This window comes from Magallana gigas, chromosome 3 (assembly GCF_963853765.1).
Source record: "Magallana gigas chromosome 3, xbMagGiga1.1, whole genome shotgun sequence".
NCBI lineage: Eukaryota > Metazoa > Mollusca > Bivalvia > Ostreida > Ostreidae > Magallana > Magallana gigas.
Window position 1 is genome coordinate 14,970,742 of NC_088855.1, and position 24,504 is coordinate 14,995,245.

The 24,504-nt window shown below is 32.3% G+C and overlaps 1 protein-coding gene across 4 annotated transcripts in view; it reads right to left on the bottom strand.

Annotated features, from left to right (window-relative positions):
* Positions 1–23,644, bottom strand: part of LOC105336227 (uncharacterized) — a 32,417-nt gene extending 8,773 nt beyond the window's left edge. Inside the window, exons 1-6 of one of the 4 annotated variants that reach the window (XM_066078634.1) lie at positions 23,496–23,644; positions 11,580–11,661; positions 10,905–11,288; positions 10,622–10,804; positions 10,312–10,428; positions 9,953–10,183 (exon numbers count right to left, since the gene is read on the bottom strand). In XM_066078634.1, coding sequence (XP_065934706.1) covers positions 9,953–10,183; positions 10,312–10,428; positions 10,622–10,804; positions 10,905–11,288; positions 11,580–11,658 — 994 coding nt within the window. In that variant the 5' untranslated portion in view covers positions 11,659–11,661; positions 23,496–23,644. Of the gene's footprint in view, positions 1–43; positions 166–9,952; positions 10,184–10,311; positions 10,429–10,621; positions 10,805–10,904; positions 11,289–11,579; positions 11,662–23,495 lie in introns of those variants that run through there. The other 3 variants (XM_066078633.1, XM_066078632.1, XM_066078635.1) reach the window with 3 other exon arrangements.
* Positions 23,645–24,504: the final 860 nt, after the last annotated feature.

A 24,504-nucleotide genomic window follows, 5' to 3' on the forward strand; every position in this document is an offset into this window, starting at 1 on the left:
TAATGGAAAACTTAGCAAAGAACGTAAAAGTTTAATCACTCACCAAACTCAGATTTTGTTTTGTTAAGACGACGACTTCTACTCCAGAAAATGTTCCCCTTTATAATAAACGTTTTGACTTCCTGGTTTGAAGCTATGTACTGTTATGTTCAAGCCGTTTAGATTTAATGTTAAAAATAAATATATAATTAGTTAACGAAAGAAAAAACCCAACTTTTTGTAAGAAACAGGATTTTTAGAATTTCCAAGAAAAGTCAGATTAGTAATAGATAGATTGTATCTGTTGAGTTGAATTAAATTAGAAATAAATTTAACTCAAAAAATTGACGTGTGACTACATGTGTATATTACCATTGTGTTTATATATATGAATGCAGCCTGGCAAGTGACGTCATACAACAATATTGCGCCAAAAAATATAAAATAAAGGTGAGAGTCTATAATAAGCACATATATAGCCGTAATTAGTACATAAACAAATTATATATGGAACATGTATAGATAACGGGACATAAAATAAAGGAAATGTCTATACAAACTAGTAATAATGTAGTCTAAAGACAATAATGTTCCCTTTTGTTTATACCAAAAGGTATGTAAGTATTTAATTTTTTCTTCCACAAATTTTCTCTGAATTTTCTGTAAGTTTCATCTTTGTACAATTTTTCGATACCTATTACAGAATAAACATCAACAGTATGTTCGTTAGTATAAATATGCATTGCTAGAGGGTCGTTAGTTTCTCTCCTTATCAGTGATAAATTTAAAACATGTCTTTAATATAAAGTCAACCCGTTTCCCCAACATATAGAATTTTGTTACACTTTTTACAAAACACCTCATAAACAACATTACTTGACTTGTAATCGATATGATTTTTAACTTGATACGTTTTGCCCTTAGAATCTTGAAATTGGCCAGAACAAATAATATATTTACACACAACACATTTTTTGCACCACACGGCTCGCATAAGTGTTCTTTCTAAAAGAAGAGGTTATTATGTTTCTTATGGACCAATATGTCTATCAAGCTTTTGTCTCTTCGAAATGCCACTATAGGTGTGTTATGAAACGCAAGATTTAAGGCGGTCGGAATTTTCGAGAATTTTTTGACGTTTCTTTAATATTTGATGAATATTTGGTAGTCCTCTGGAATAATTTAACACAAACGGAACACGGTTACACTCATTGTTATTTTTTCTGTAGTTCAATAAATTCTAGCGGTTGAGTTTATCCACCTTCACCAGTTGATTCTCGACCTCCTTGTTGGAATATCCACATTTGCTTGAATTAGTTTTAATTTTCTCCCGTTGTTTGAAATATCCCTTATCTGTTGAACAGATTCGGCGCGCACAGATACCCAGTCCAAACGGTATAGATATTTTTGTAGATCCAGGATGGCTGGCTTTTTTATTTAGGTACATATGTTTGTCAGTGAATTTACTGTACAGGTCGGTAGAAAGAAATCCTTTTTCAAGAGAAATATTTACATCTAGGATATATATAGATATAGATATAGATATAGATATATATATCTATATATATATATATATCTATATATATATATATATATATATACATATATATATATATATATATATATATATATATATATATATATATATATATATATATATATATATATATATATATATATATATATATATATATATATTAACCAATATATACGTGTTGAATCTGAAAGATTTACGATTAAAAAATGAGATAACCAGAGATAGCAAACAACACGACCAATAAAGTAAAGATTAATTGTCAAATTTTTGGGACGACCCATTCCTTCTTCAGAATGAAATAAAACCTGCATAAGAACGGAGAAAAACATCAATAAAACAAGGTATAAATATATAACACAAAGGTAAAGTGAAGTTACTCGTCGGTTTATTTTAGATTACAGAGCTTATGGTATTTTAAGTGAACAAACTTGCATGATTAAGACTAAAAATACTTGTAATAATCATGTTATTGCAATTTAATCACATTTCTAAGATTGTCGTTTAAGCTTGTTGCTAAAGTTGCATTGGTAATTACATTCAATGTTTTCTTTATTCAAGCTTGTGAGATGATAGTGTGGTAAATGTATTGTTTTTATCCTTGTCGCGATCATGACTGTGATATTTTTAAGAGGGATCACGACTCTCTGAAAAGAATGAATTTGACAGTTATAATTACCTTATATCAATTTTAATCGAAAGATAAAATTACTTTAAAACAGTTACAATTAGTCCAAGCCGTACAAAGAGAAACGTTTCACACAAACCTCTAAACTTAAACTCTACGTATTTAAACAACATCGGGAAGTTCATCCTCATAAGCACTTCAGATTCTTAATTATCATCTTAATAACTTTATTTTTATACGGCAATACGACAATTGAAGTGGTTGTACGTGTAGAGTATTGATGAATACACACTTTTACTTAACTTGATTTTTCTAATGGGTTGCAATATCCTTAAAGGCTGTTCGACTTGGTAAAAATGAAGAAGAAGAAGAAGAAGAGAAGACTAATTGTTTTCGTACAATTCGAGGTCTTTCCACCTTATCATTTTTTTATGTTGTACAATTGTAACAGTTGTATGTTATGTTGCAAAGAGATATAAAAACTCATTAATACACAGATTTTCGAGTGACCTTGACCTTTGAACTATATGTCATTTAGATTGGCCAAGGTAGACGCTTTTATCCCAAGAGATCCGATGTTTCTACAATATTTGGCTCAAAAGTTGTGTTTTAGGTCACATGCCACTATTTTTATCCCGTGCTCATTGACCACGCAAGTATTTCCATTCTATAAATGTACGATTTTTTTTTCAAAAGTTCCCAGGGGTGCTAAATGTGCGAATTTTTTTCTTTTTAGGGCATGGATGGAAAATATAAAGAAGAAGGTTTGAAAAAAAATACTGGCTAAAAAAGTGAAAAAAAAATATCTTTAAAGCCGCAATAGGAAGGGCGTAAAGAGGCCACTGTTCAAAAAAATATTCCGAAATGAAAGTAGATATTGCAGGGTAGGGGTTATTGTAGGTGCCATACCTCAGCTCCCTCTCAATTGTCTGAGTTTCCTGTACTTTGGATATGTTGTTGGACTAATGATTGGCTGTTATTATTTTAAGTTTGAATAGATTTGAGCAGGTGGAAGTTCTTATTTGAATTTTTGTTTTATAAAGGATCAATCATTTAATGTTCTGGTAAATGAATATTCTACATGTGTCTCCGGTAAATCGCAAAATAATGTCGTTCGGAATAAAAGTTAGTTTACAGTATTTGTTAAGTGCGAACATAATTATCTCGTATCCGATCCTTTTAATCGCTTAGAGGTGTGAACAGTATGCTACATGTATACGAAAGTAAACCAAACAATATTCCCTAAAATATTAACGTAAAAAAACTTTGGCACAAGTTAGTTTTCGAAAAGCAGAGAGAGAGAGAGAGAGAGAGAGAGAGAGAGAGAGAGAGAGAGAGAGAGAGAGAGAGAGAGAATGAATGATATCGAAAGAAATCTCTCTTAATAGATGCAGAATCTGTTCAAATATTGGAAATAAAAAGGGGCTATTTTAGTTTTTTAAAATTCCATTAAATATAACAAGTTTTTAAGCATTAAGCGTTGCAATTGAAACGTTTAATGATATCAATGGCACTAAGAGGTGTTGTATCATTAACGGTTGTTACAGACCAGAGCTTCCCTACCGGCACTCTCACCACAAACTTCTAGAGCAATAAGCAGTTATAAGATGAGGATGTACGTCGAGTTGTCCAAATCCTGAAACGCAATTTTCGTTCCAGAGGAAGAAATGTGTAGAAGAAATCTTAAGAGGTTCAGAGGTAACTACGGATTTTAAAAAAGCTATAGATAGTTAATAGTATCTTGTTTAAAACGGATTTCATGATGGTAGCAGTTGGATGTCCCACGGTTATCGAGCAAACACACTGCAAGGAATACACGCCGATGTATGACACCCCGGGAAGGATAAGACCTATGGTTAGCCAGACAGCGTGCTTATTGGTCGGGGATGGAAAGGTAAATCAGCAATCATATAGAAACTTGTAGGAGATGCATATTTGATTAGACCGCGGTTATGCCTGCAGCTGAGCTTACTATAGTATTTCATTTGAGTCGACTTGACTCATAGTATTAGTTTAGAGCAATCAAAATGAGAATTTGAAAATAAATCAGTAATTATTTCTTTCCATTTGATCAGAATTGATCATGCCATACCTTGCAAAAATCAAACATCTCCCAAAGAACTTTCTCCATTATAGCTTTCCTGAAAAATTGCACAAGTGAACAAGGGCATATTCTTCTTGAGTATCTTTCATCATATGTTTAATAACATCGGATTTGCCGCTAATAAAGACACGATTATGTTCCCGCCACCTTCATTAATAACATTGTTAACACATAAGCTAACAAAAAGCCTTTCGCTTGTTTTCTTATTTTAGTTTGTGGACATTTTCATTATGTAAAATATTTTAATATTACTAACAAATGGTCATATATTTTAAATGTTGAAGCAATTAAGAATTATAATTATATAATAAGGTGTAAATGTATCATGAGTGTATCTGTATCATATGACAATTATTTGACCAATTAATTATGAATTTATCTGAATTCAGATATATTGGTAAACTTTCTATTCAAGAAAAAGTCGGAATGAAATACCAACATCGGGTGTCCCGCCAATCACTCGATTCATATAAAAACGCAAATCATTAGGGATAGTTTTGACAGACCAATGTTCCCTGCCTTCGAATGTACATAGCGTTAGAAACGCTCAAAACTATGGTGTTAGTGTTCCCACTAACATCAACATCAGTCTCAAGAAGTACGACATTTTGGAATCAGTTTCTTAGACATGTAATGGAAAAGGTGGGGTTTCCGAACTAAACAATTGTTGTCTAATTTTGTAGATTTTTAGATAAAGGATATCTGTAAGACGCAAAATGAGAGCAGACATTCTACTCAACCTGTATATTTGAAACCTTCGAACACAGGGTGGTCCTGTAACCTTACTGGATCTGTTACACGTGTGGAGTATCTGTCAACCAACTTATTAAATCGAACGATAGCAATTTTTTTCACGTAAAAATGTATGGAAAGTTTGAAGTTTTTCTGAGTTACACAAAATTAATTAAAAGTGAAAAAGTATTTTCGACCACTAATTAATTAACTTCTAGTACCATATTTATTTCTAAAAGTGGATGAGGAAAAAAGAAAAACTTTTTTCAAGAGATAAACAAAACCCCAACTGACGTTGGTTTATATTATGTTAATATCTCTGTTCAAGCGGAGAACCTGACAATAAAAAAACAGGTGGGATCAAACTTGATTGGCTCTGATTAAGGTTTTCAGTAAAGGTAATGCTTTTTCTCCTTAATTTTATATTTAGAAACTAAATAACTGAAATAATTTATCAATTGATCAGGTACAAAATTTGAAACAGAATTATACTTTACAGAATGCTGAATTTTTATTTTTTTTATTATGACTTATATGTTTTAATCCTACTTACGAAAGGTAAGCATTTCACAGGATGAAGCTCTGCTATTCAGTCAACTGAATTATAACTGAATGGTCTGAAAGGTGACTGAATGGCACAGATATGCCATTCAGTCACATTTCAGTTCCCTTTCAGTGACTTTTCATTTGACGGAATGGCAGAGATTCATCCTGTGTTTGATAGTGTCGACTGATTAGGACACGGTAGCCAAATGTTCGAGTCAAGTCTATTGCTTTCGTGGTTACATTGGAACACTCGGAAAGTTACTTTAGTCTACTTGTGCACTCTCTCAACCCAAGGGTTAAAACGGGTACCTAGCACATGATACGATCTGGTTATGTGAAAGTAAAGCATTAGCGCCGTAGTTTGGCAGTACTGCTTGTATGGTCCCCAAGGAGATGAGAATGCTATGAACTGTACTGGTCTCGCCAGAGGGTAAGATTTAGAAGTCGTGCGAGATACTGTCGTGGCGTGATCAAATACCGTTAAAAGGGTAACGTCACGAAATAAACTGAAACTTTTTAAAGGGGCATGGTCACGATTTTGGTCAAATTTTATTTTTCTGTATTTAGTATTTACAATGCTCTAGGAATGCATTTCTAATGATCAAATGAAATTTGGATGCCAGTCGAGGAGTTTTAAGCAAGGGCTCACAATTCTTCGTCATGTAAACAAGGCTCGTGCCCTGTTTTTGTTTACATAGGTTGGATATACCAGTAACAAAAATTTCAAGCTGATTTGTCTATCTTTTTATTCATTTTAAGCATAAACAGTTACTAACGATTAACACATTCATTTGAGGTCTAAAACTGGAATTTTCACTTCAACATTCAAAATGTAAACAAAAACTTTGTTTACATAGCGACGAATTGTAAGCTCTGTAACTCGCTTATAACTCAACAAATGACAATCAAATTTTGGTTGCCTATTAAAAATGCCTTAATGAAGCATTGTAAACATTAAAATCGAAAAAATAATTTTTGACCAAAATCGTGACCATGCCCCTTTAAACTGTATTTCCTCTATTTATAATAAACAAAGCTTTAAGAGTTTTTCCTTATATGTAGCTAAACAAATTTCAATCTCAGTTATCGAGTGAATAGCATCACGTGGATACTGGGATATAGGAAGAAGGCTCGTTCCGGTTTTTTTTGTTTAACGAGTGTTATTTGGTTTGTTTATCACATTCTATTTTCCAGATTTCTAGACTATTTCATATAGTATAAATCTCTCATATCTAAATATATGTAATAGAAGAAGAAGAAGAAGAAGAAGAAGAAGAAGAAGAAGAAGAAGAAGAAAAAAAAAGTAGAAGAAGAAGAAGAAACTAGTGTTAACGAGTCTTGCATATTAGTGAGAGCTTCGTTGAAGTCATTTTCTCTCCGTTTTATTTAGTTTTGTACACAATAAAATAGTTGCAAGCTTTAAGCTCTTATCTCATCTCATTTAACCTTTAAACTAGTATTGATACTCAACAATCTGCATGTAAACAAAAACATGGCAGGCATTTGTATACTAAAGAATTGGAAGCTCTCTGTACCTTGCTTCAAACTTGACATCTGACATTCGAATTCCGGATTATCATTTTAAAGTATCGTGCTTTAGTATTAAAACAAATTTATAAAAATAGAAAACTTAGCCCACATCGTAAAAATTAAGTCATTCAGCCAATTCGGATTTTGTTTTGTTTAGACAGCAACTTCCACTCAAGAAAATGTTGTCTTTTAAAATAGACATTATGACTTAATCGTTTGAACTCATGTACTGTTACATATGCAAGAAAAACAATATAGAAATAAATACTTCTTTGTAATAAACAGGATTTGAAGCAGCACGTTCAAAATTGCCAAGGAAAGTCAGCTTAGTTATTGATGGATTGTATATGTTAAATTCTATAATGAATGAAATTTAACTCACGAAATTGACTTGTGCCTATATTACCGGACATATGTTAACAAAGTGCCAAGTATCATCCCTAAAAAAAACATCAATTTAAAACAACGGAGTTCATCTGTTATATTTTGAGTTCTACTTAACATACGCCCAAGGAACTTAAAAGAGAGTGCAGTGAGAATGAGATTAGACAACCCTTGTCCACTGCTGGCTCTAAAAACAGATTTAGTAGCCCCATTTAGGACAGATTTAGTAGCGGCATAATGGGTCGCACCTACAAACTATAGGACAACACTTCTTGTCGAACAGACAACTGCATCTATCTTTTCATATGCAAGGTTTGCTAAAGCCCCTTTCACAATTGGCACACGAGCAGAAGCGACCAAATATTCGTGCGACCGAAAAAATTAAATATGAATCGTTAATTGTTGCCGAAATAATCGCATATGAAAAAAGTATTCGTACGAATTTCGCACGATCTAAGCGAGCGTTGTGCGATGTAAACACATTGAATCTTGCGATATATCTTGCGTCTGTATGCGATTGTGGTACAATAAAAGCAACCGTTGAAAGATAATACGATAGGAACGCACGAGAGACTAGGTGAACGGACGATTAAATGTATATTGTAAATGTTGTTCTGAAACAGAGATACTTATACTGGGTATATATACTAGTAGCAAAGCATGGCATATTGAGGCTGATAAGTCGTGCAATGATTGTAAAACGTTGCAAGATTACATGAGACACCTTGAGCAACAGTCTCACGGTCCCAAAACAGACGCATAAACACCAGCGATTTATCTTACGATTTTTTTAAATCGTGTATCACTCTTGCGAGTACACAAAACGTTGTAAAACGTTCGTACTATTGTTCGTGCGTTGCACTGCGATAATTTGGATCGCGTTCGGTTGCGTCTGGATAGCGTGCATGTCCACTATTCAGAGGAGACTTGAACCGAACAGTAAAACGTATGCAACGAATGCGAGAGCTCGTGCAACGTAAGTGAGGGCTCGTGCAACGTATGCGAGAGCTCGTGCGAAGCTCAAAAATTTCGATCACAAAGTGGTGTAAAGTGGCCGTCTGCCAATTGTGAAATGGGGCTTAAAGTAATACGTTGTAGAAACGGAATTAACAACTACCCTTCTATCATAAAGATAAAAAATCAAGGAACATTTCAATCTCAGTGGTCACGAATGGAAAGACATGACAGTAGTGGTTATTGGCCATATCCGCATTGGACGGACGCGGAGATGAAAAACAAGAAATAGTTAAATTCTTGATGCACATACTCAAATCATTCAGACCTAGACTAAAACTAGTTCTAAAACAGTTCTTTAAAAATATCAAATTTACCAAATAAGAGTTCTAAGTTTTTATTTGAAAAGTTAAAATTATGTGTAATCAAAAAAGTTATTCAAAAAGTTTCTATACTGTCAAGATTATCAGGAAAATTCCATATTTAGGCATTATTTTCCTTTGAGATTATACAATGAATTGAGTGAAGAAAAGTTCATAATTGAAGCCGGGTTGGTATCATTTTACTCTGGATTTCCCCAACATGAACCTTTTTGTTTTACGTTGAAGAGTTCTTTCCCTTTGGTTTATGCTGTATTCATAATCGCGCATACCAGACAGGCTTTGCCAGTCATTATTCATAATTAATATCAAATTTTCTTACGCATTTTTTACAATTTGTTCACTCATATAAACATTTGAATGTGTATGTAAACAAGAAAAAAATGCATCAGTGAAAAAACGGCATTGTGGCATATTATGACTCATACTAGGAACTCGCGCCTGTGACAACATTATGACAGCTGATAAAGCGAAGTAGACATACGGGTTTTTCGGAATTTATGTTTACATTTAAATAATTTTCCCTGAATTTAACCTTCATGATAAAATATTATGAAACTGTGTATTAAATTAATTCAATTGTGTACAACGAATTTTAATTCAAAATTAAACCAACAAACACTCGTATTTTTATCAATTGTATGAATATCAGCTGAGATTCTATCGTATCAACGATATTTTGTTTACTTATTTAACTATTTTAGAATCTTTTTTTATAAATCATAAGTCTATACTTCGACCTCAGACCTTTCAACAAAATACTTACATAGTGGGGTTGTATATTATTTCTTCTTTCTTCTTTAATATTTTGTTGCAGAAGTTAGTTCAAATCCCGATATCAATCGTAAAAAAACGATAAAATCGTCAAACTTTTAAAATCTTATTCTTATGAAATAGAGACACAGCGCACGTTTGTATATTTTTAATATTTGCACAATTAAAGTATGCATCAAATGCTTTCTGTTTACAAATGTTCATGGATAGGCAAAGATGCGCTCATAGTTTATTTCACTCATATATATATAGAATAATGGTAACATACCTTCAACAAACACGCACGCACCAATCAACGTTAACCACTAAGTTCCTCAAAATCGCATTTGTTTTACAATCAAGACATTAAGATTTCAAACAGCTAAACATAAACTACACATTCATAGGGTTAAACAACAGTATCTTACTATTTTCGATTAGGTCGTTGCTGGTGAGTTCTCTTCCCGTCATACTACTAAAATAATTCTCGGCTGTTTGTGTGGTAGTAGATCCCTTGGTTTTATTTGTTGCAGATATGTCATCATGAGTGTGACCTCTACCACTTGAATGAACTGGGAAGTGTGTAGATGTAAAGGTCATGTTTTGCGGGGAAGTTGTACTCAATGCACTATATTTGTTACATATAGCGGAATAATTTCCTACATAGAAAAAAATCTGCATTTTTGTAGACTCTAGGAAAGTTTTCTCTCAAATTAATCCGCATGTAATTGAATTTCGTTAAATCGATGGAACTGTTTAATTGAATAAACGATATTGTTACACATACCAAACACTTTTATTAAAGCAAAGCTAGCATTTGATCCATTCATTATCATTATGACCAGGTTCTCTGCTTGAATTGGAATATCTACTCCGTATAAACCAACTTCACCATTTTGATGTTCTTAAAATTAAAAAAACAATTATCATTACGACATTTTCTGTTTGGACATAACTAACATTTCTTCAATTTATTTTTACTCATCAAGAAGCATTATATGAAATTTATGTTTATTTAATTCTATCGAACTTTTTATCATTTCTTTAGACAAAATGATTCAAAAGATGTTTTAAAGAAACATTTAAATGTAACATACCAAAAATGTTGGTCCCATTGGATTGAATCATCAAAGTAAAACATGCTGTTTGTAAAATCTTTAAACGAGCAATAGAGCCAGTGATACGACACGAACAACTAGTGCTGGAAGTTTTTAGATATAAGTGACCATATAGACTTTTGATCTCACTGCTCGTCAAACACGTGTCTTTTATTAGAGAATCTACAAAAAAGGATTAATTCATGTAACTCTCCCTAACAAACATATCAACATATGCAGAACCTTTTGAAATGAAAAATATGTTATGCATCGAAATGTTTACCTGGGTTACATTCATAGTAAATGCTTTGTCGAAACGACGCTTTTTCTAACTCCTGTACTTGTAAGGAACTGCATGACATCTTGACAGATGATTCAACATTTAGAAAATAATTTTTGTTTAAAGAACATTCAGTTCGTCCATTGCATGCGTTCACAGCTGATTCAAAAACGCCATGGTTCTTGAGATTCATGGTGTTGTTTATGGGTAGTTTGCCACTACAGTATACAGCATCACTAGCGCTACACCCGAGGACAGGATACTGAAGTCTGTTAAAACCATCCTCAATCACGTGCTTTGTGATATAAATAGTGTGATTGGTGGGACAACGTATGACGTAGTTACTCCAATCAGACGTTTTCTTGCATGGAGAATTGTTCAATGAACCTAGGATGTACACAAAGACGATGTATAGTTTGTTATTTGACTTCTTATACGTAATAAAAAAATAAAGGCAAAAACGAACGATTGGATTTTTAAATTACTTACTTTACAGTTCTATACAGCTTTGAAATTAGATATTTTGTCGTTTGGTATACTTATATTACAATTATGTTACAATAAGTATCTACAAAAAAAGTATCTCTAGCAACTGAATATTAGAATTAAACAATTTGAAACATTCCAGCCTTTTAAAATGTTTAATCATGCTGATATTATGTAATACATTACACGTACCCATTGAAATTGAGATGAAACCTACTACCATAAAGCAAATGATCAAACTTCTTTCATCGTTCATAATTGTTGGTTTCATGTACTAAAAACAGAAAGAAGAGTTGGGTTTTTATTAATAGATCGGAGGGAAAAACTTCGTTTAACTTGAATTGTTAGATTTCCGTTTTGAATTTTAAGTGTTTCCTTTTGATAAACATCATATATACGGATACGGATTCATATGGATGAGAGAGTTGCCACGGATGATGGTTTTTCTTAATGCGTAATTAAGTTTGGGTAAATTTAAATAAGTTTTTGACATACATGTAGTATAATGTATTACAGTGGTACCTAAGAAAACATACTAGATTATTATCAACGGTAAACTTTTGCAATTTGACTGGGTCCACTGAACATATTATTTTACCAATGTAGTCGTTCTATACCAAAAAGGCAGAAGAAATTTCAGAGGACTGGAATATTATCTTTGATCGTAGCAGATACTTGTGAAAAAAACGCCAAGAGGTCAAAAACTTCATACGGATATTGTAATAATGATATGTAGCAACTTATAATTATACAGTATCTACTAATGATATAAAGTCGCCTTAGTAGTCAGATTTCTGAAAGTAAATGAATTTCATCAAATTATGAACTACCTAACCGTCCACTTATGATATAATTTTGAAATTATATCATTAAGGATCAAAATTCTCGTCCATCAATGATGTGAGAATATACTGCAAAATAAGTACATTGTTGACCTTTAATGATAAAACTTTTATTGCATTAGAGGATTAACTTCAACTGTTTTAACAATACAATTATGTATACTTTATTACTATAATATCAAATTTTGCATGTACCTCTGCATACATAAGAGTGTACCATTAGTGGTTGAAATCCGTCCATTAGGCAACAGCATCTGCTAGGACTAATGATATACATACATACAGGTATATCATCAGTGGTAACGTCAATGATGTACTCTTTTAAATTGTTTTATTTTTAAATAAACCATCCAATACTTTTTTAGCCAACAGAGCGAGAAGTAGACAGAGTGGCATGCATAAGTGCATGAATTGTCCTGTGGATAATTTAGACAAGACTATCCACTAGACCTAATGCAATAGAAGGATTCATCATTTATTTGTCAACAAGGTACTTATGTTTAATTGCCTTCTTTGTTGATAATCCATCGAACACACTATTTTCAGCCAACAGAGATGTAGATAATGCGGTACAAATAATGTTTCAAGTCCACCAACACATACAATAGAAACCATATCATGAAACAATTAATGTGTTACATAGGTTTTCATTTGTACGAGAGCCCATTGAGCTCATTTTCGTAGGAAAAAAAATATTTTTTTCGCGAATAAACGCGAAACTTTCGCGATATAACGCGTTAGTTTCGCACATAAACGCGAAACTTTCGCACATAAACGCGAAACTTTCGCGAATAAACGCGAAACTTTCGCGTTTATTCGCGTAACTTTCGCGATTTAACGCGAAACGTTCGCGAATAAACGCGTAACATTCGCGAATAAACGCGAAACTTTCGCGAATAAACGCGTAACTTTTGCGAATAAACGCGTTAGTTTCGCGAATAAACGCGTAAGTTTCGCGAATAAACGCGTTAGTTTCGCGAATTAACGCGAAACTATTATATAAATATTGTCATTTCATACAGAACCCATATGAAGAAAAACGATGGAAAACAAACACATTTTAAGTTTTATATATTAAAATACTAATTATTCATTATCATTATAATATCCGTGTTACGTTGATTTATGAAGCCAAAATTATCTTTTTTGCATATAGATATTAACACATCTGATAAAACTTTATCATAACATTTTTATATGTTATATGTCCAAAGTAGATAATAAGTTTGAGCATCATATTACGATTTTCAGTTGTTCGCCGACCCTGTGTTCGAACAGGCATTCATTGATGATCTTTTTCTTATAAAATTGATATAAATTTAACCATCACAAACCTTTTAAATCTTAGTATTAATTTTTAAATGACATATGTGATAAATTTGGAGGACAAATTTACGTCATCTAGATTTGAACAAAAGCTTGAAAATTTCAATTCACAGCTTGACTTATCTTTCTGATATAACCCCCCCCCCCCCCCACTAGACGTTAAGTTATGTTGCAGCGATATAATATATATTATAACGTTTTAAACAATGATATCCTTTAAATCATAAAATGATACCTAATTAAACGTTTAATTCGAATTAAAATTGTTATAATTAAAATATGTTGCTGCCTCATTTTCAATAATACAGCGCCCATTAGAATGTGAGAAGCGCGATGCATTTTGTTCTTTGAAAATCAGTACTAAGATTTTAAAGATTTCCTACGTTTGAATTTATGTTAATTTGTATAAGGTTAAATCTAATTCATTTACATCTTTATATAATATTATTTTGTTTTATTTAAATTAATATATTTGTTTTCAATAATTATTCTTCATAGGGTTTCTTCTATGAAATAACACTATTTATATTTAAGTTTCGCGTTATATCGCGAAAGTTTCGCATTTATTCGCGAAACTAACGCGTTATATCGCAAAAGTTTCGCGTTTATTCGCGAAAGTTACGCGTTTATTCGCGAAAGTTTCGCGTTTAATCGCGAAAGTTACGCGTTAAATCGCGAAAGTTTCGCGTTTATTCGCGAAAGTTGCGCGTTTATTCGCGAAAGTTGCGCGTTTAATCGCGAAAGTTTCCCGTTTATTCGCGAAAAAAAATTGTTTTACCTACGAAAATGAGCTCAATGGGCTTTCCTACATTTGATATTACTAGAATGTTGACCATATTTAACTAATATTTTATTTTGCAAATACATGTAAGTACATAATAGGATTGGACGTCAGGCTGTGTCTATGTTAGTCCTCTCCCAAAGGATCAAAGTAACGACTGATATTTTAATTACATTTCAATTATATAAATATACCAGGTATATAATATGATAAGTTTATTATAATATATGAAACATGTCATTGCAGCATTAAAGAAGTTTGAATTTATGTAGAATTAAGAACAGAGAAAGAAAGTAAAAAACAAACAAATGGGATAAAATAATAACAAAAAAGGTCGTATAGACAATTGAAAATAATAAACATTGTTATGATAGTGAATATTATACATAAAATATATGATAAATATAAAAGGTATCGGATATTGAACGCATGTTGTCTATCACCGGAAAGTAAAACAAGTAATACTTGCTCAGGAAAAAAATTGAAAACTGTAAATGAGCAATGATGACCATATGTTCTGTAATTTTGAAAGTCTTGCACGGATCTGGAAAGTGGATTAGGGTACTGACCCCCTCCCCTGAAGTCTGCAAAAATTAAAATTTTTATATAACAATTTCTAAGAAGAAGAAGTTGATATCATTAATGTGAAAGGTAAAAGCCCCCCCCCCCCCGGGAGAGGGAGGGTTCCGCTCCCGAAAGTGCATTAATGACTGAGTAGTTAGTTATACATGTACTTAGTACCTTTATGATAAAAAAGCAATTTTATATTATTTGAGGATGAATCATTAGAGGTCATTACAGTCATAGGTGCTTGCTAATAAGAAACACGACTTTTTGTTTGCATACGTTGTTTTTATTTTGCGTATCATGGACTTATTCTAGTTTTTATATCTTTTATCAAGAGAAAAAATGGATCTAAAATAAAGTTTTTAGTTTACAACATTGTATTTACTGTAAAAGGTCACCTGGATCTGGATACCTCATTAAAGGATATTTGAGATATATAGAATATCACACAGTTGTTTTGATCTCGGCCCTGGTATCTGCCCGAGCGGTTGGTATCGGTACCATCCGAGCGCTTATACCAGGGACGAGATCAAAACAACAGTGTGATGTTGTTATATCATATATCTAAACTCAAAGACTTTTATTCAAATTCCAAATAAAGAATATAATTTATGATGAAGAAGCTATATATTTTTTTCGGATTTACAAAACTCGGTCGTTTTTATTCTTTTTTATATGTGTTAAGAACTGTAAGAGTTGTCGGACTTTGTTGACAACCCATTGTCGTTTGAAATACAGTAGAAGAGAGTCTATCGTCTGAAATGAAGCACTATCTTCTAGAATTCAAAATAATCGAGAGAGACATTTCCATCCTTCGCAACTTCGTAATGAGTCCTTCACAGGGATTTCGTAAGTTTCCTGTCAGATTCCATTCATGAAAATCCATAATGTTATAGCATAACAAGTTGTTTGAGAACGTGCATAAGCGCGTCCGTTCATTAATCACTTAATTTTCACAGTCTAATATCTGGTTTTCTAAGATTAAGCCTCGTTCCAACCTTCTCTATGTCCTCTATAATTTAAATGTTGATTGATATTAAATAAAGCGTGCTATTGTTCTTAATACACAACCGTTGTGTAGGTTACCTCCCCTTGTTTAGATACATATAACTCTTTGGCGCTATTTTTGATATATTATTTTTCAATTTTCAGCAATAAATAAAAATATTCAGACGTTTCGGGTGATGCTTTGTATTATTTATTTGTCATTCTATCGTTATTTTACAAACTAGTCTTAATTAAAAGCAACGTATTTGGGAACAAGCGATTTTAAATTTGAGGGCAATACACCCCCTTGACGACAGGCCGAGACAGAAAAATATCAGCCCCGAGGGCGATACAGCCCTAGCTTCCAGTTGCTGTCTCACCTAGTCCAAAACACATGTATCATGGCTGATACACTACTAGGTATATGATATACAATAATATCAAATATGCTTATTCTGACCAATAAGAAAGGCGTCAAAATGAGCCAATTCTATAAATTAAACGTTTTATGAACATTTCTTAAAATAATCTTTAAAGGGGCATGGTCACGATTTTAGTCAATTTTTTCTCTGTTATTATTATCTAAAATGCTTTAGAAATGCATTTCTAATGAAGTTTGGGTGCCAGTCGATGAGTTTTAACCAAGATTCAGGGCTCACAATTCTTCGTCATGTAAACAAGGCTCTTGTCCTGTTTTTGTTTACATAGGTTCGATATACTAGTAGAAAAATCTGTTTCAAGCTGATTTGTTTATCTTCTTATTCATTCACAGGACGAATGACCATCTTTAAGTCCTCCTTAAAGATAGCTTAAAGGTGTTTAAAGGTAGCTTAAAGACGATCTTTAAGCCACCTTTAAGCTACCTTTAAGCTATATGTATTGCTTAAAGGTGGCTTAAAGAAAGCGTAAAGATGGCTTAAAGGCAGCTTAAAGACTATCTTTAAGCCAACTTTAAGCCACCTTTAAGGACAACTTATAGGTCCTTAATGTCCAAACTTCTTTAAGCCACCTTTAAGCCACCTTTAAGCTACCTTTAAGCCACCTTTAAGCCATTAAAAAAAATTTAATTCAATATTGTGCTTAATTTCCAACAAAATGTATTAACTTTATGAAAGAAAAGGTATTAAAACGGTTTTTGTTCGAGAAAGAAAAATGAAAAAAAAACATAAAAAAACCGCCCGCAGTGAGAATTGAACCCGGGACCCTTAGTTTATTAGCATCACCAAACATCCTCTGCGCCACGGCAACTTACACATATATGAGCGTTTTTATATCCTATATATCAGTGGATATTGAATCACTGTATTGAATGTGTTTACTTGAAAAGATTTTGACAAACCATTCAGTTTGTAACAATCAATTATATCTAATTTATAAATTATATGCATGCATGTATTTAGAATGAAATACGGAACTTGGTCTTCAGTGAACAAAAATATATTATACCTAAATGGAAACCGTTAGGTTCACTATAGTAGGCTTTCTTACATGTAGTTAATAAATTTAAACCGAGTAGATATACGTTTATCTTATTTATAGCTATAAAAATGTGAGAAAGAAAATGAAATCATTTCTTTTATTAAATGCATTGATACTATTAGGGTATTTGTTCAATTTCCCGCAATTTCCCGGTTTTCATGATCGCGGCGCCTTTCCAATATGTTTAAATATTTACATGTAATTGTATGTACATGATTTATAAACTATCAATTCTATAACAAACAAAACTACCAATTACCGGTGACGTATTTACTGCATGTGGCAATTGCAAATGACTTGTACATACAATTGTATGATGTGCCAGGCCGGGTATATTTGACATGTTTACCCTTATACATATATTTAAATAATCAACCCCTATTTATGATCACCGGTGTTGTATAGCAGTTTTTCCCCCATAGTAGCTTTTCCCCCCGGAAAACCTACTATATAGTAGCCTTTCCCCCCGGGGGGGAAAACTACTATATAGTAGCTTTTCCCCCATAGTAGGGTTTCTCCCTCACGTTTTTGGTTCAGATTTTATAAAAAATATTTATGGAAATCCAGTAAGGATTAAAATCAATGTTTCTACACTCCCAGGTTGCATACATGTATATCTGCATTCATCTGTACAGGCTAAGTTTCGTTTTGCTGATTTATTATTTTTATAGACAATGCTGAAAGTTGAACATGTGTGTAACGGAATTACACATAGAACTTAATTTACAACAGGTAATTTATTGAAAAAAGTTTTACAAGTTATACACTTATATGCATAATTCTGTGTTTCTGAAATTGAATTAAACGAGAATGTTTTAAGAATTTCTTGATAAATTTATCAGACTGTTTGTCTGTTTGTGAAAATTTCATCCAGGCTAAACCTCTGTTTAGAGAAATTTTGTTTCCGATGTTTCAGAGCCCGATTTTTAAAATCCTATTATAATAATTATAGTGCATATTCTTTAGGGTCCAATGTCTCATAAACTAGAGATGACTATATCACCATATTTTTATTGTGGCAGTGGTTTACCACTTGAAGATGACTCTGAAAATTTCAGCCCTCAGGGTAGGGGCCCTTGATGTTTCAGGGCCTGATGTTTAAAACCCCATTATAATGATTGAATAGTGTTCTATAAGTGTGGACCCGAATCTCAAATTCTAGAGATGACCACTAAACCATATTTTCACAGTGATAGTGGTATACCACTAGTAGGTGACACCGAAAATTTAAGCCCCCATGCAGGGTAGGAGCCTTTGTTGTTTTCGAGCCCGGTGTTTGAAATCCAATTATAAAGAATACATGTATGTATTTTTTTGGGCCCCATATCTCAAAAACTATAAATGAGCACATGAACATATTTTTACGGTCATTTAAAAGTAAAATTATCATTTAAAAATACACAATCACTCATATATTTCTTTATCAAAATGATTGAAAATTACATTTAATTCTGCTGCTTTTTTTTAGATTTACAAACAAATTTTTTTAAAAAGGTACGCGGGTAAAATTCATTATTCTTCAAAACATTTAATCAATTCATAAGATGACTAATGATATAATAAATAATTATGTAAATAAATCAATGAACTTTTATTCCTAAAAGGAGAAACCGAAAATAAAAAATAAATAACCAACCTAAGCGCATATACGACTTTTTTACTTGTAAGTTGATTAGAAGAACAAGCTTATATTTTAAAAAAGCCAGCTCATCACAATAAATAATATGGTACACAAGTAAATCTTTATTGCAAAAATATGAAACAAATAGTATAATTTTTTTAGGTAATTGAATCGTATATCTTGATTTATATAGCATCGTTTTTCAAAATTGTATATTTATAAATCACGTTGCAAACTTAAAAGTGGAAAAATTAGCAAATAGTGAGTGACAATATAAACATAAAGTTAGTTCAGGCTCCATTTCACATTTTCCAAAGTAACCAGCAAAGATACCGACATTGTTCTGGTTGTGAGGACATTTCATTGTTTTTTAAAATGTCTACATCATAATATCTCGCGTTTCGTAGAAATGTGCTTAAAAATATGAATATGTGTAACTTTAAAACGAAATGGTAAACACTAACTTTACACATGCTTTTAATACATAATTAAAATACCCCTTAACCATGATTTAGAACCCCATCAATCAAAGTAAAACTAAAACATTTCAGTTTCCCATTATATCATTGCATCCTGTCTCCCGTTTGGTATTGAGAAGAAGAAATATATAATTGTTTTTAAGATCGTCAATTCTAACGGTATTAATTTAAAATTGATAGCCTTTTGGACGAAGGGAGTAATACATTTCCACTTTTTATCCCCTTCCTCTACAAAATTAAGTCAAGATTGGTCAGTTAGTTCCCTGGGAGAAGCTTATACATTGATGGTAATACATTGGAAAATTAAAGGACAAGAGCGTATACAAGGCCTGACAAATCCCCCCGTACCCAGGATTTTGAAATGGCATATGAACATATAAAAAATCTTTATATTTGAAACTGTGCATCAGTACATGCACATGTATAATATGGAACTGCATTCTCTTACAAATACATAATATACAATGATACATGCACTTGTTACTTATCTCCTTTGTTTTATTTGATGCTTTATAAGTATTACAGCATGATCTCACATCAATGCTAGCGCTATTTTTATCCGACATTATGTGTACAGATTATGAACATTACGTAATTGTTGTCATTATATAAATGGTATTAAATATTTTCTTTCATAATAATCCAATAAAAAAGCAAAACATGTTTTACTTAAAAGCAAATGAATTGAAAATAAAACGCCGTCTATACGATTCGAACACCCTCTCCATGGAGAAAGATGGACTATGAGCCTCCGCTTATCACAGTGAGCTACGTTGACACATTACAGTACGGGTGAATAAATTTAACTCTTTTACAATTATTAATAAAGTAAAACGTTTTAGGTGAAAATCACAAATTTGACCCATTATGGGTCTAGACTCCATTTTAATAAAACAATAATAAAAATCAATATACACTAATTCTTTGAATAAAAGTACTTTTAGGATGGAGTCAGGACCCATTCATACCTACTTTTGCAATTAAGAACAATGAATGGTTCAAGATTTAGGCAAAAAGCGATGTGCAGCTTAGTTTTGAAACCTATACCTGTCGTGTTAATAGAATGAAATCACAATATTGACTTCCATCGTGTAATTCATAATGAAAACAATGCATAGAAGTCAAAAATTAATATTCTAACTTGAATTGAACTTCTATCGTCTTCATTGCTCCGAGTGGGGGATTTACAACGCCTTGTACGCCCCTGTTCTTTCCAAACCGGCGTATTTTCACTCAAATGTGTTCTCACGTGTTCATAACGTCGAAGTCAAAACTGTAGATAAGCATCGATTAGATGAAAAAGATTCGAGGTATTCCAAAATCCGTGTAAAAGGTGTTCCAATAAGGGGTGAGAAGTGAGAACAGGTGAATTAAACGATGATGACACATGCATGTTATGAAGACGCATGCCTTAGTTCATATTTGGGGTTGAAAAACGATGTATTTTATTCTATGTATTAATAAATGCCATAATTATCTTTTTTTGGTGAGAAATTAATATCATATCAGTTATTGCTAATTATTGTCACGAATGGTCCGCAATAAACATGGCCGGAAAGTAAAAATGGGGGAAAATACACTATATAGTAGGTTTTCCGTGGGGGTAATCTGGCTATAAAAAGGGGGAAAGCCCACTATATAGTCAGCTTTCCGTGGGGGAAAAACTGCTATATAGCCATTTTTCCGGGGGGAAGAACTGCTATATAGCAATTTTTCCGGGGGGAAAGATGGCTAGGGGGAAAAGGCACTATATAACACCGGTACATTAATTAATTAGCCTCACGATTTTACTCTTACATACATGTATCGTTAATTTGTAGACGTAACATCTTTGAAACCCAAAGCTAAGAAATAATACTTTGAAAATAAATTACAAATGTAAATTAACTGTTATTCATTAAACTTATCGTATACTCGTACATACTAAGATTCAACGCCTTTAGAAACCCTGACGTACACCTGGGCACACGACACACCTGTTGTGTATATCTTGTATATTCTGTGTTAGTTCCAGGGGTTTTCTTAAGTTGGACAAACAATAGACTTTAATTAGATATACACAAACATGCACCTGGGCACACGACACAACTGTTGTGTATATCTTGTATATTCTGTGTTAGTTCCAGGGGTTTTCTTAAGTTGGACAAACAATAGACTCTAATTAGATATACACAAACGAACAAAACTATGTCTAGACAAACAAAGCAGTAATATCCTGCCCGATATAACAAAGGCAGTTGAGAGTCTTTTCATCTTTAACATGTATCTAGCAGATCTAGAGTTAGAAATAATGAAAATTGAAAAAAAAATACAAACCTTAAACCGATTAACAAATTAAATCATGCATTTTTGGTTCATTATCTTTATTTTGTTTAATAACCGGATGAACTGAGAGAGAGAGAGAGAGAGAGAGAGAGAGAGAGAGAGAGAGAGAGAGAGAGAGAGAGAGAGAGAGAGAGAGAGAGAGAGAGAGAGAGGAGAGCTTTTTTTCACCGATTAATTTATAATAGGAAACAAACATACTTTAATTAGTTTTATGCACATATTAAGATACAAGAGACTGCGCTCATCCCTACAATAATTTTGAAACCCCCAAAAAATTATAAAGAATTTTATAACGGCAATCTGTGTCCATCGGAGCGGTGCTGATGAGAGCGATCTGTGTTTAATGGAGCGACGATTAAAACCGCCTGGAACACACCCCCCCTTCCTTGGAAATTATATTATCACTCGGATGACCCCCTCCTATCTCTATAAAAGAGCTTTTGCATTTAATATATGTTTTTATTGTTCAGCTTGATCAATATTGACTTAAAGGCCACTTAAAGACAGTGTAAAGGCAGTGTAAAGAGAGCGTAAATGCCACTTAAAGATGCTTAAAGGTGGCTTAAAGGTGGCTTAAAGAAGTTTGGACATTAAGGACCTATAAGCACTTGCTTAAAGGTGACTTAAAGGCGGCTTAAAGGTTGTATAGCCTTTAAGCTCCTTTAAGTCACCTTTAAGCCACCTTTAAGGACTTGCTTAAAGATGGTTTTTCGTCCTGTGATTTTAAGCATAAATGAACAGTTTCTAACGATTAGTACATTCATTATAGGTCTAAGACGGGAGTTTTCACTTCAACATTCAAAATGTAAACAAAAGATTTGTTTACACAGCGAGGAATCGTAAGCTCTGCAACTCGCTTATAACTCAACAAATGACTCTCAAATTTTGGTTGCCTATTAAAAATGCCTTACCGAAGCATTGTAAACATTAACATCGAAAAAAAAAGATTTGATCCTCTGCTTCTAAAATTTTTGTATACCTCTGGTCCGAATATTCTACACTATATATATATATATATATATATATATATATATATATATATATATATATATATATATATATATATATATATATATATATATATATATATATATATATATATATATATAGCTACGTATAATTAAGATTTATCATATGTTTATATTCTACAATGCTAAATTAACATTATTAGTTAACCATGAATTGCATGTAGCAGTTGAATATAGACTTGAAAGAAGTAATGGGTTTTATTAACTTGCATCTAATAATATTTACAACACTTTAATAGACTTTTTGTCTTATTTGTTCCCAAACAAATTTAATGTCAGTGGCAAAGCAAGAAGGGGATACAACATTAACATTCGTATGATATTGAAACAAGGCTCTTATCGTGTTTTTGTTAACGAGTGTTGCATATTAGTGAAAGCTTCCTTATAATCATTTCTTTCTATTTCTATTAGTTCTATGCACAATTAAATAGTTGTAAGGGCTTGTCTCATATCATTTAATCCTTAATTTGGTATTTTATATTTAACAATCTACATGTAAACAAAAACATTACAGGAATCTTGTTTCTAACTAAAGAATTTGAAGCTTTGTATCTCGCTGGAAACCTGACACCTGGCATTCAATTAGGGTTATCATTTAGTGTATTGTACATACCTAAACCAATTTATAAATAATGGAAAACTTAGCAAAGAACGTAAAAGTTTAATCACTCACCAAACTCAGATTTTGTTTTGTTAAGACGACGACTTCTACTCCAGAAAATGTTCCCCTTTATAATAGACGTTTTGACTTCCTGGTTTGAAGCTATGTACTGTTATGTTCAAGCCGTTTAGATTTAATGTTAAATATAAATATAATTAGTTAACGAAAGAAAAAACCCAACTTTTTGTAAGAAACAGGATTTTTAGAATTTCCAAGAAAAGTCAGATTACTTATAGATAGATTGTATCTGTGAGTTGAATTAAATTAGAAATAAATTTAACTCAAAAAATTGACGTGTGCCTACATGTGTATATTACCATTGTGTTTATATATATGAATACAGCCTTGCAAGTGACGTCATACAACAATATTGCGCCAAAAACATATAAAATAAAGGTGAGAGTCTATAGTAAGCACATACATAGCCGTAATTAGTACATAAACAAATTATATATGGAACATGTATAAATAATGGGACATAAAATATAGGAAGTGTCTCTACAAACTAGTATTTATGTAGTCTAAAGACAAAAATGTTACCTTTTGTTGATACCAAAAGGCATGTAAGTATTTAATTTTTTCTTCCACAAATTTTCTCTGAATTTTCTGTAAGTTTCATCTTTGTACAATTTTTCGATATCTATTACAGAATAAACATCACTAGTATGTTCGTTAGTATAAAAATGCATTGCTAGAGGGTCGTTAGTTTCTCTCCTTATCAGTGATCAATTTAAAACATGTCTTTGATATAAAGTCAACCCCGTTTCCCCAACATATACAATTTTAATTTGTTACACTTTTTACAAAACACCTCATAAACAACATTACTTGACTTGCAATCGATATGATTTTTAACTTGATACGTTTTTGCCCTTAGAATCTTGAAATTGGCCAGAACAAATAATATATTTACACACAACACATTTTTTGCACCACACGGCTCACATAAGTGTTCTTTCTTAAAGAAGAGGATATTATGTTTCTTATGGACCAATATTTCTATCAAGCTTTTGTCTCTTCT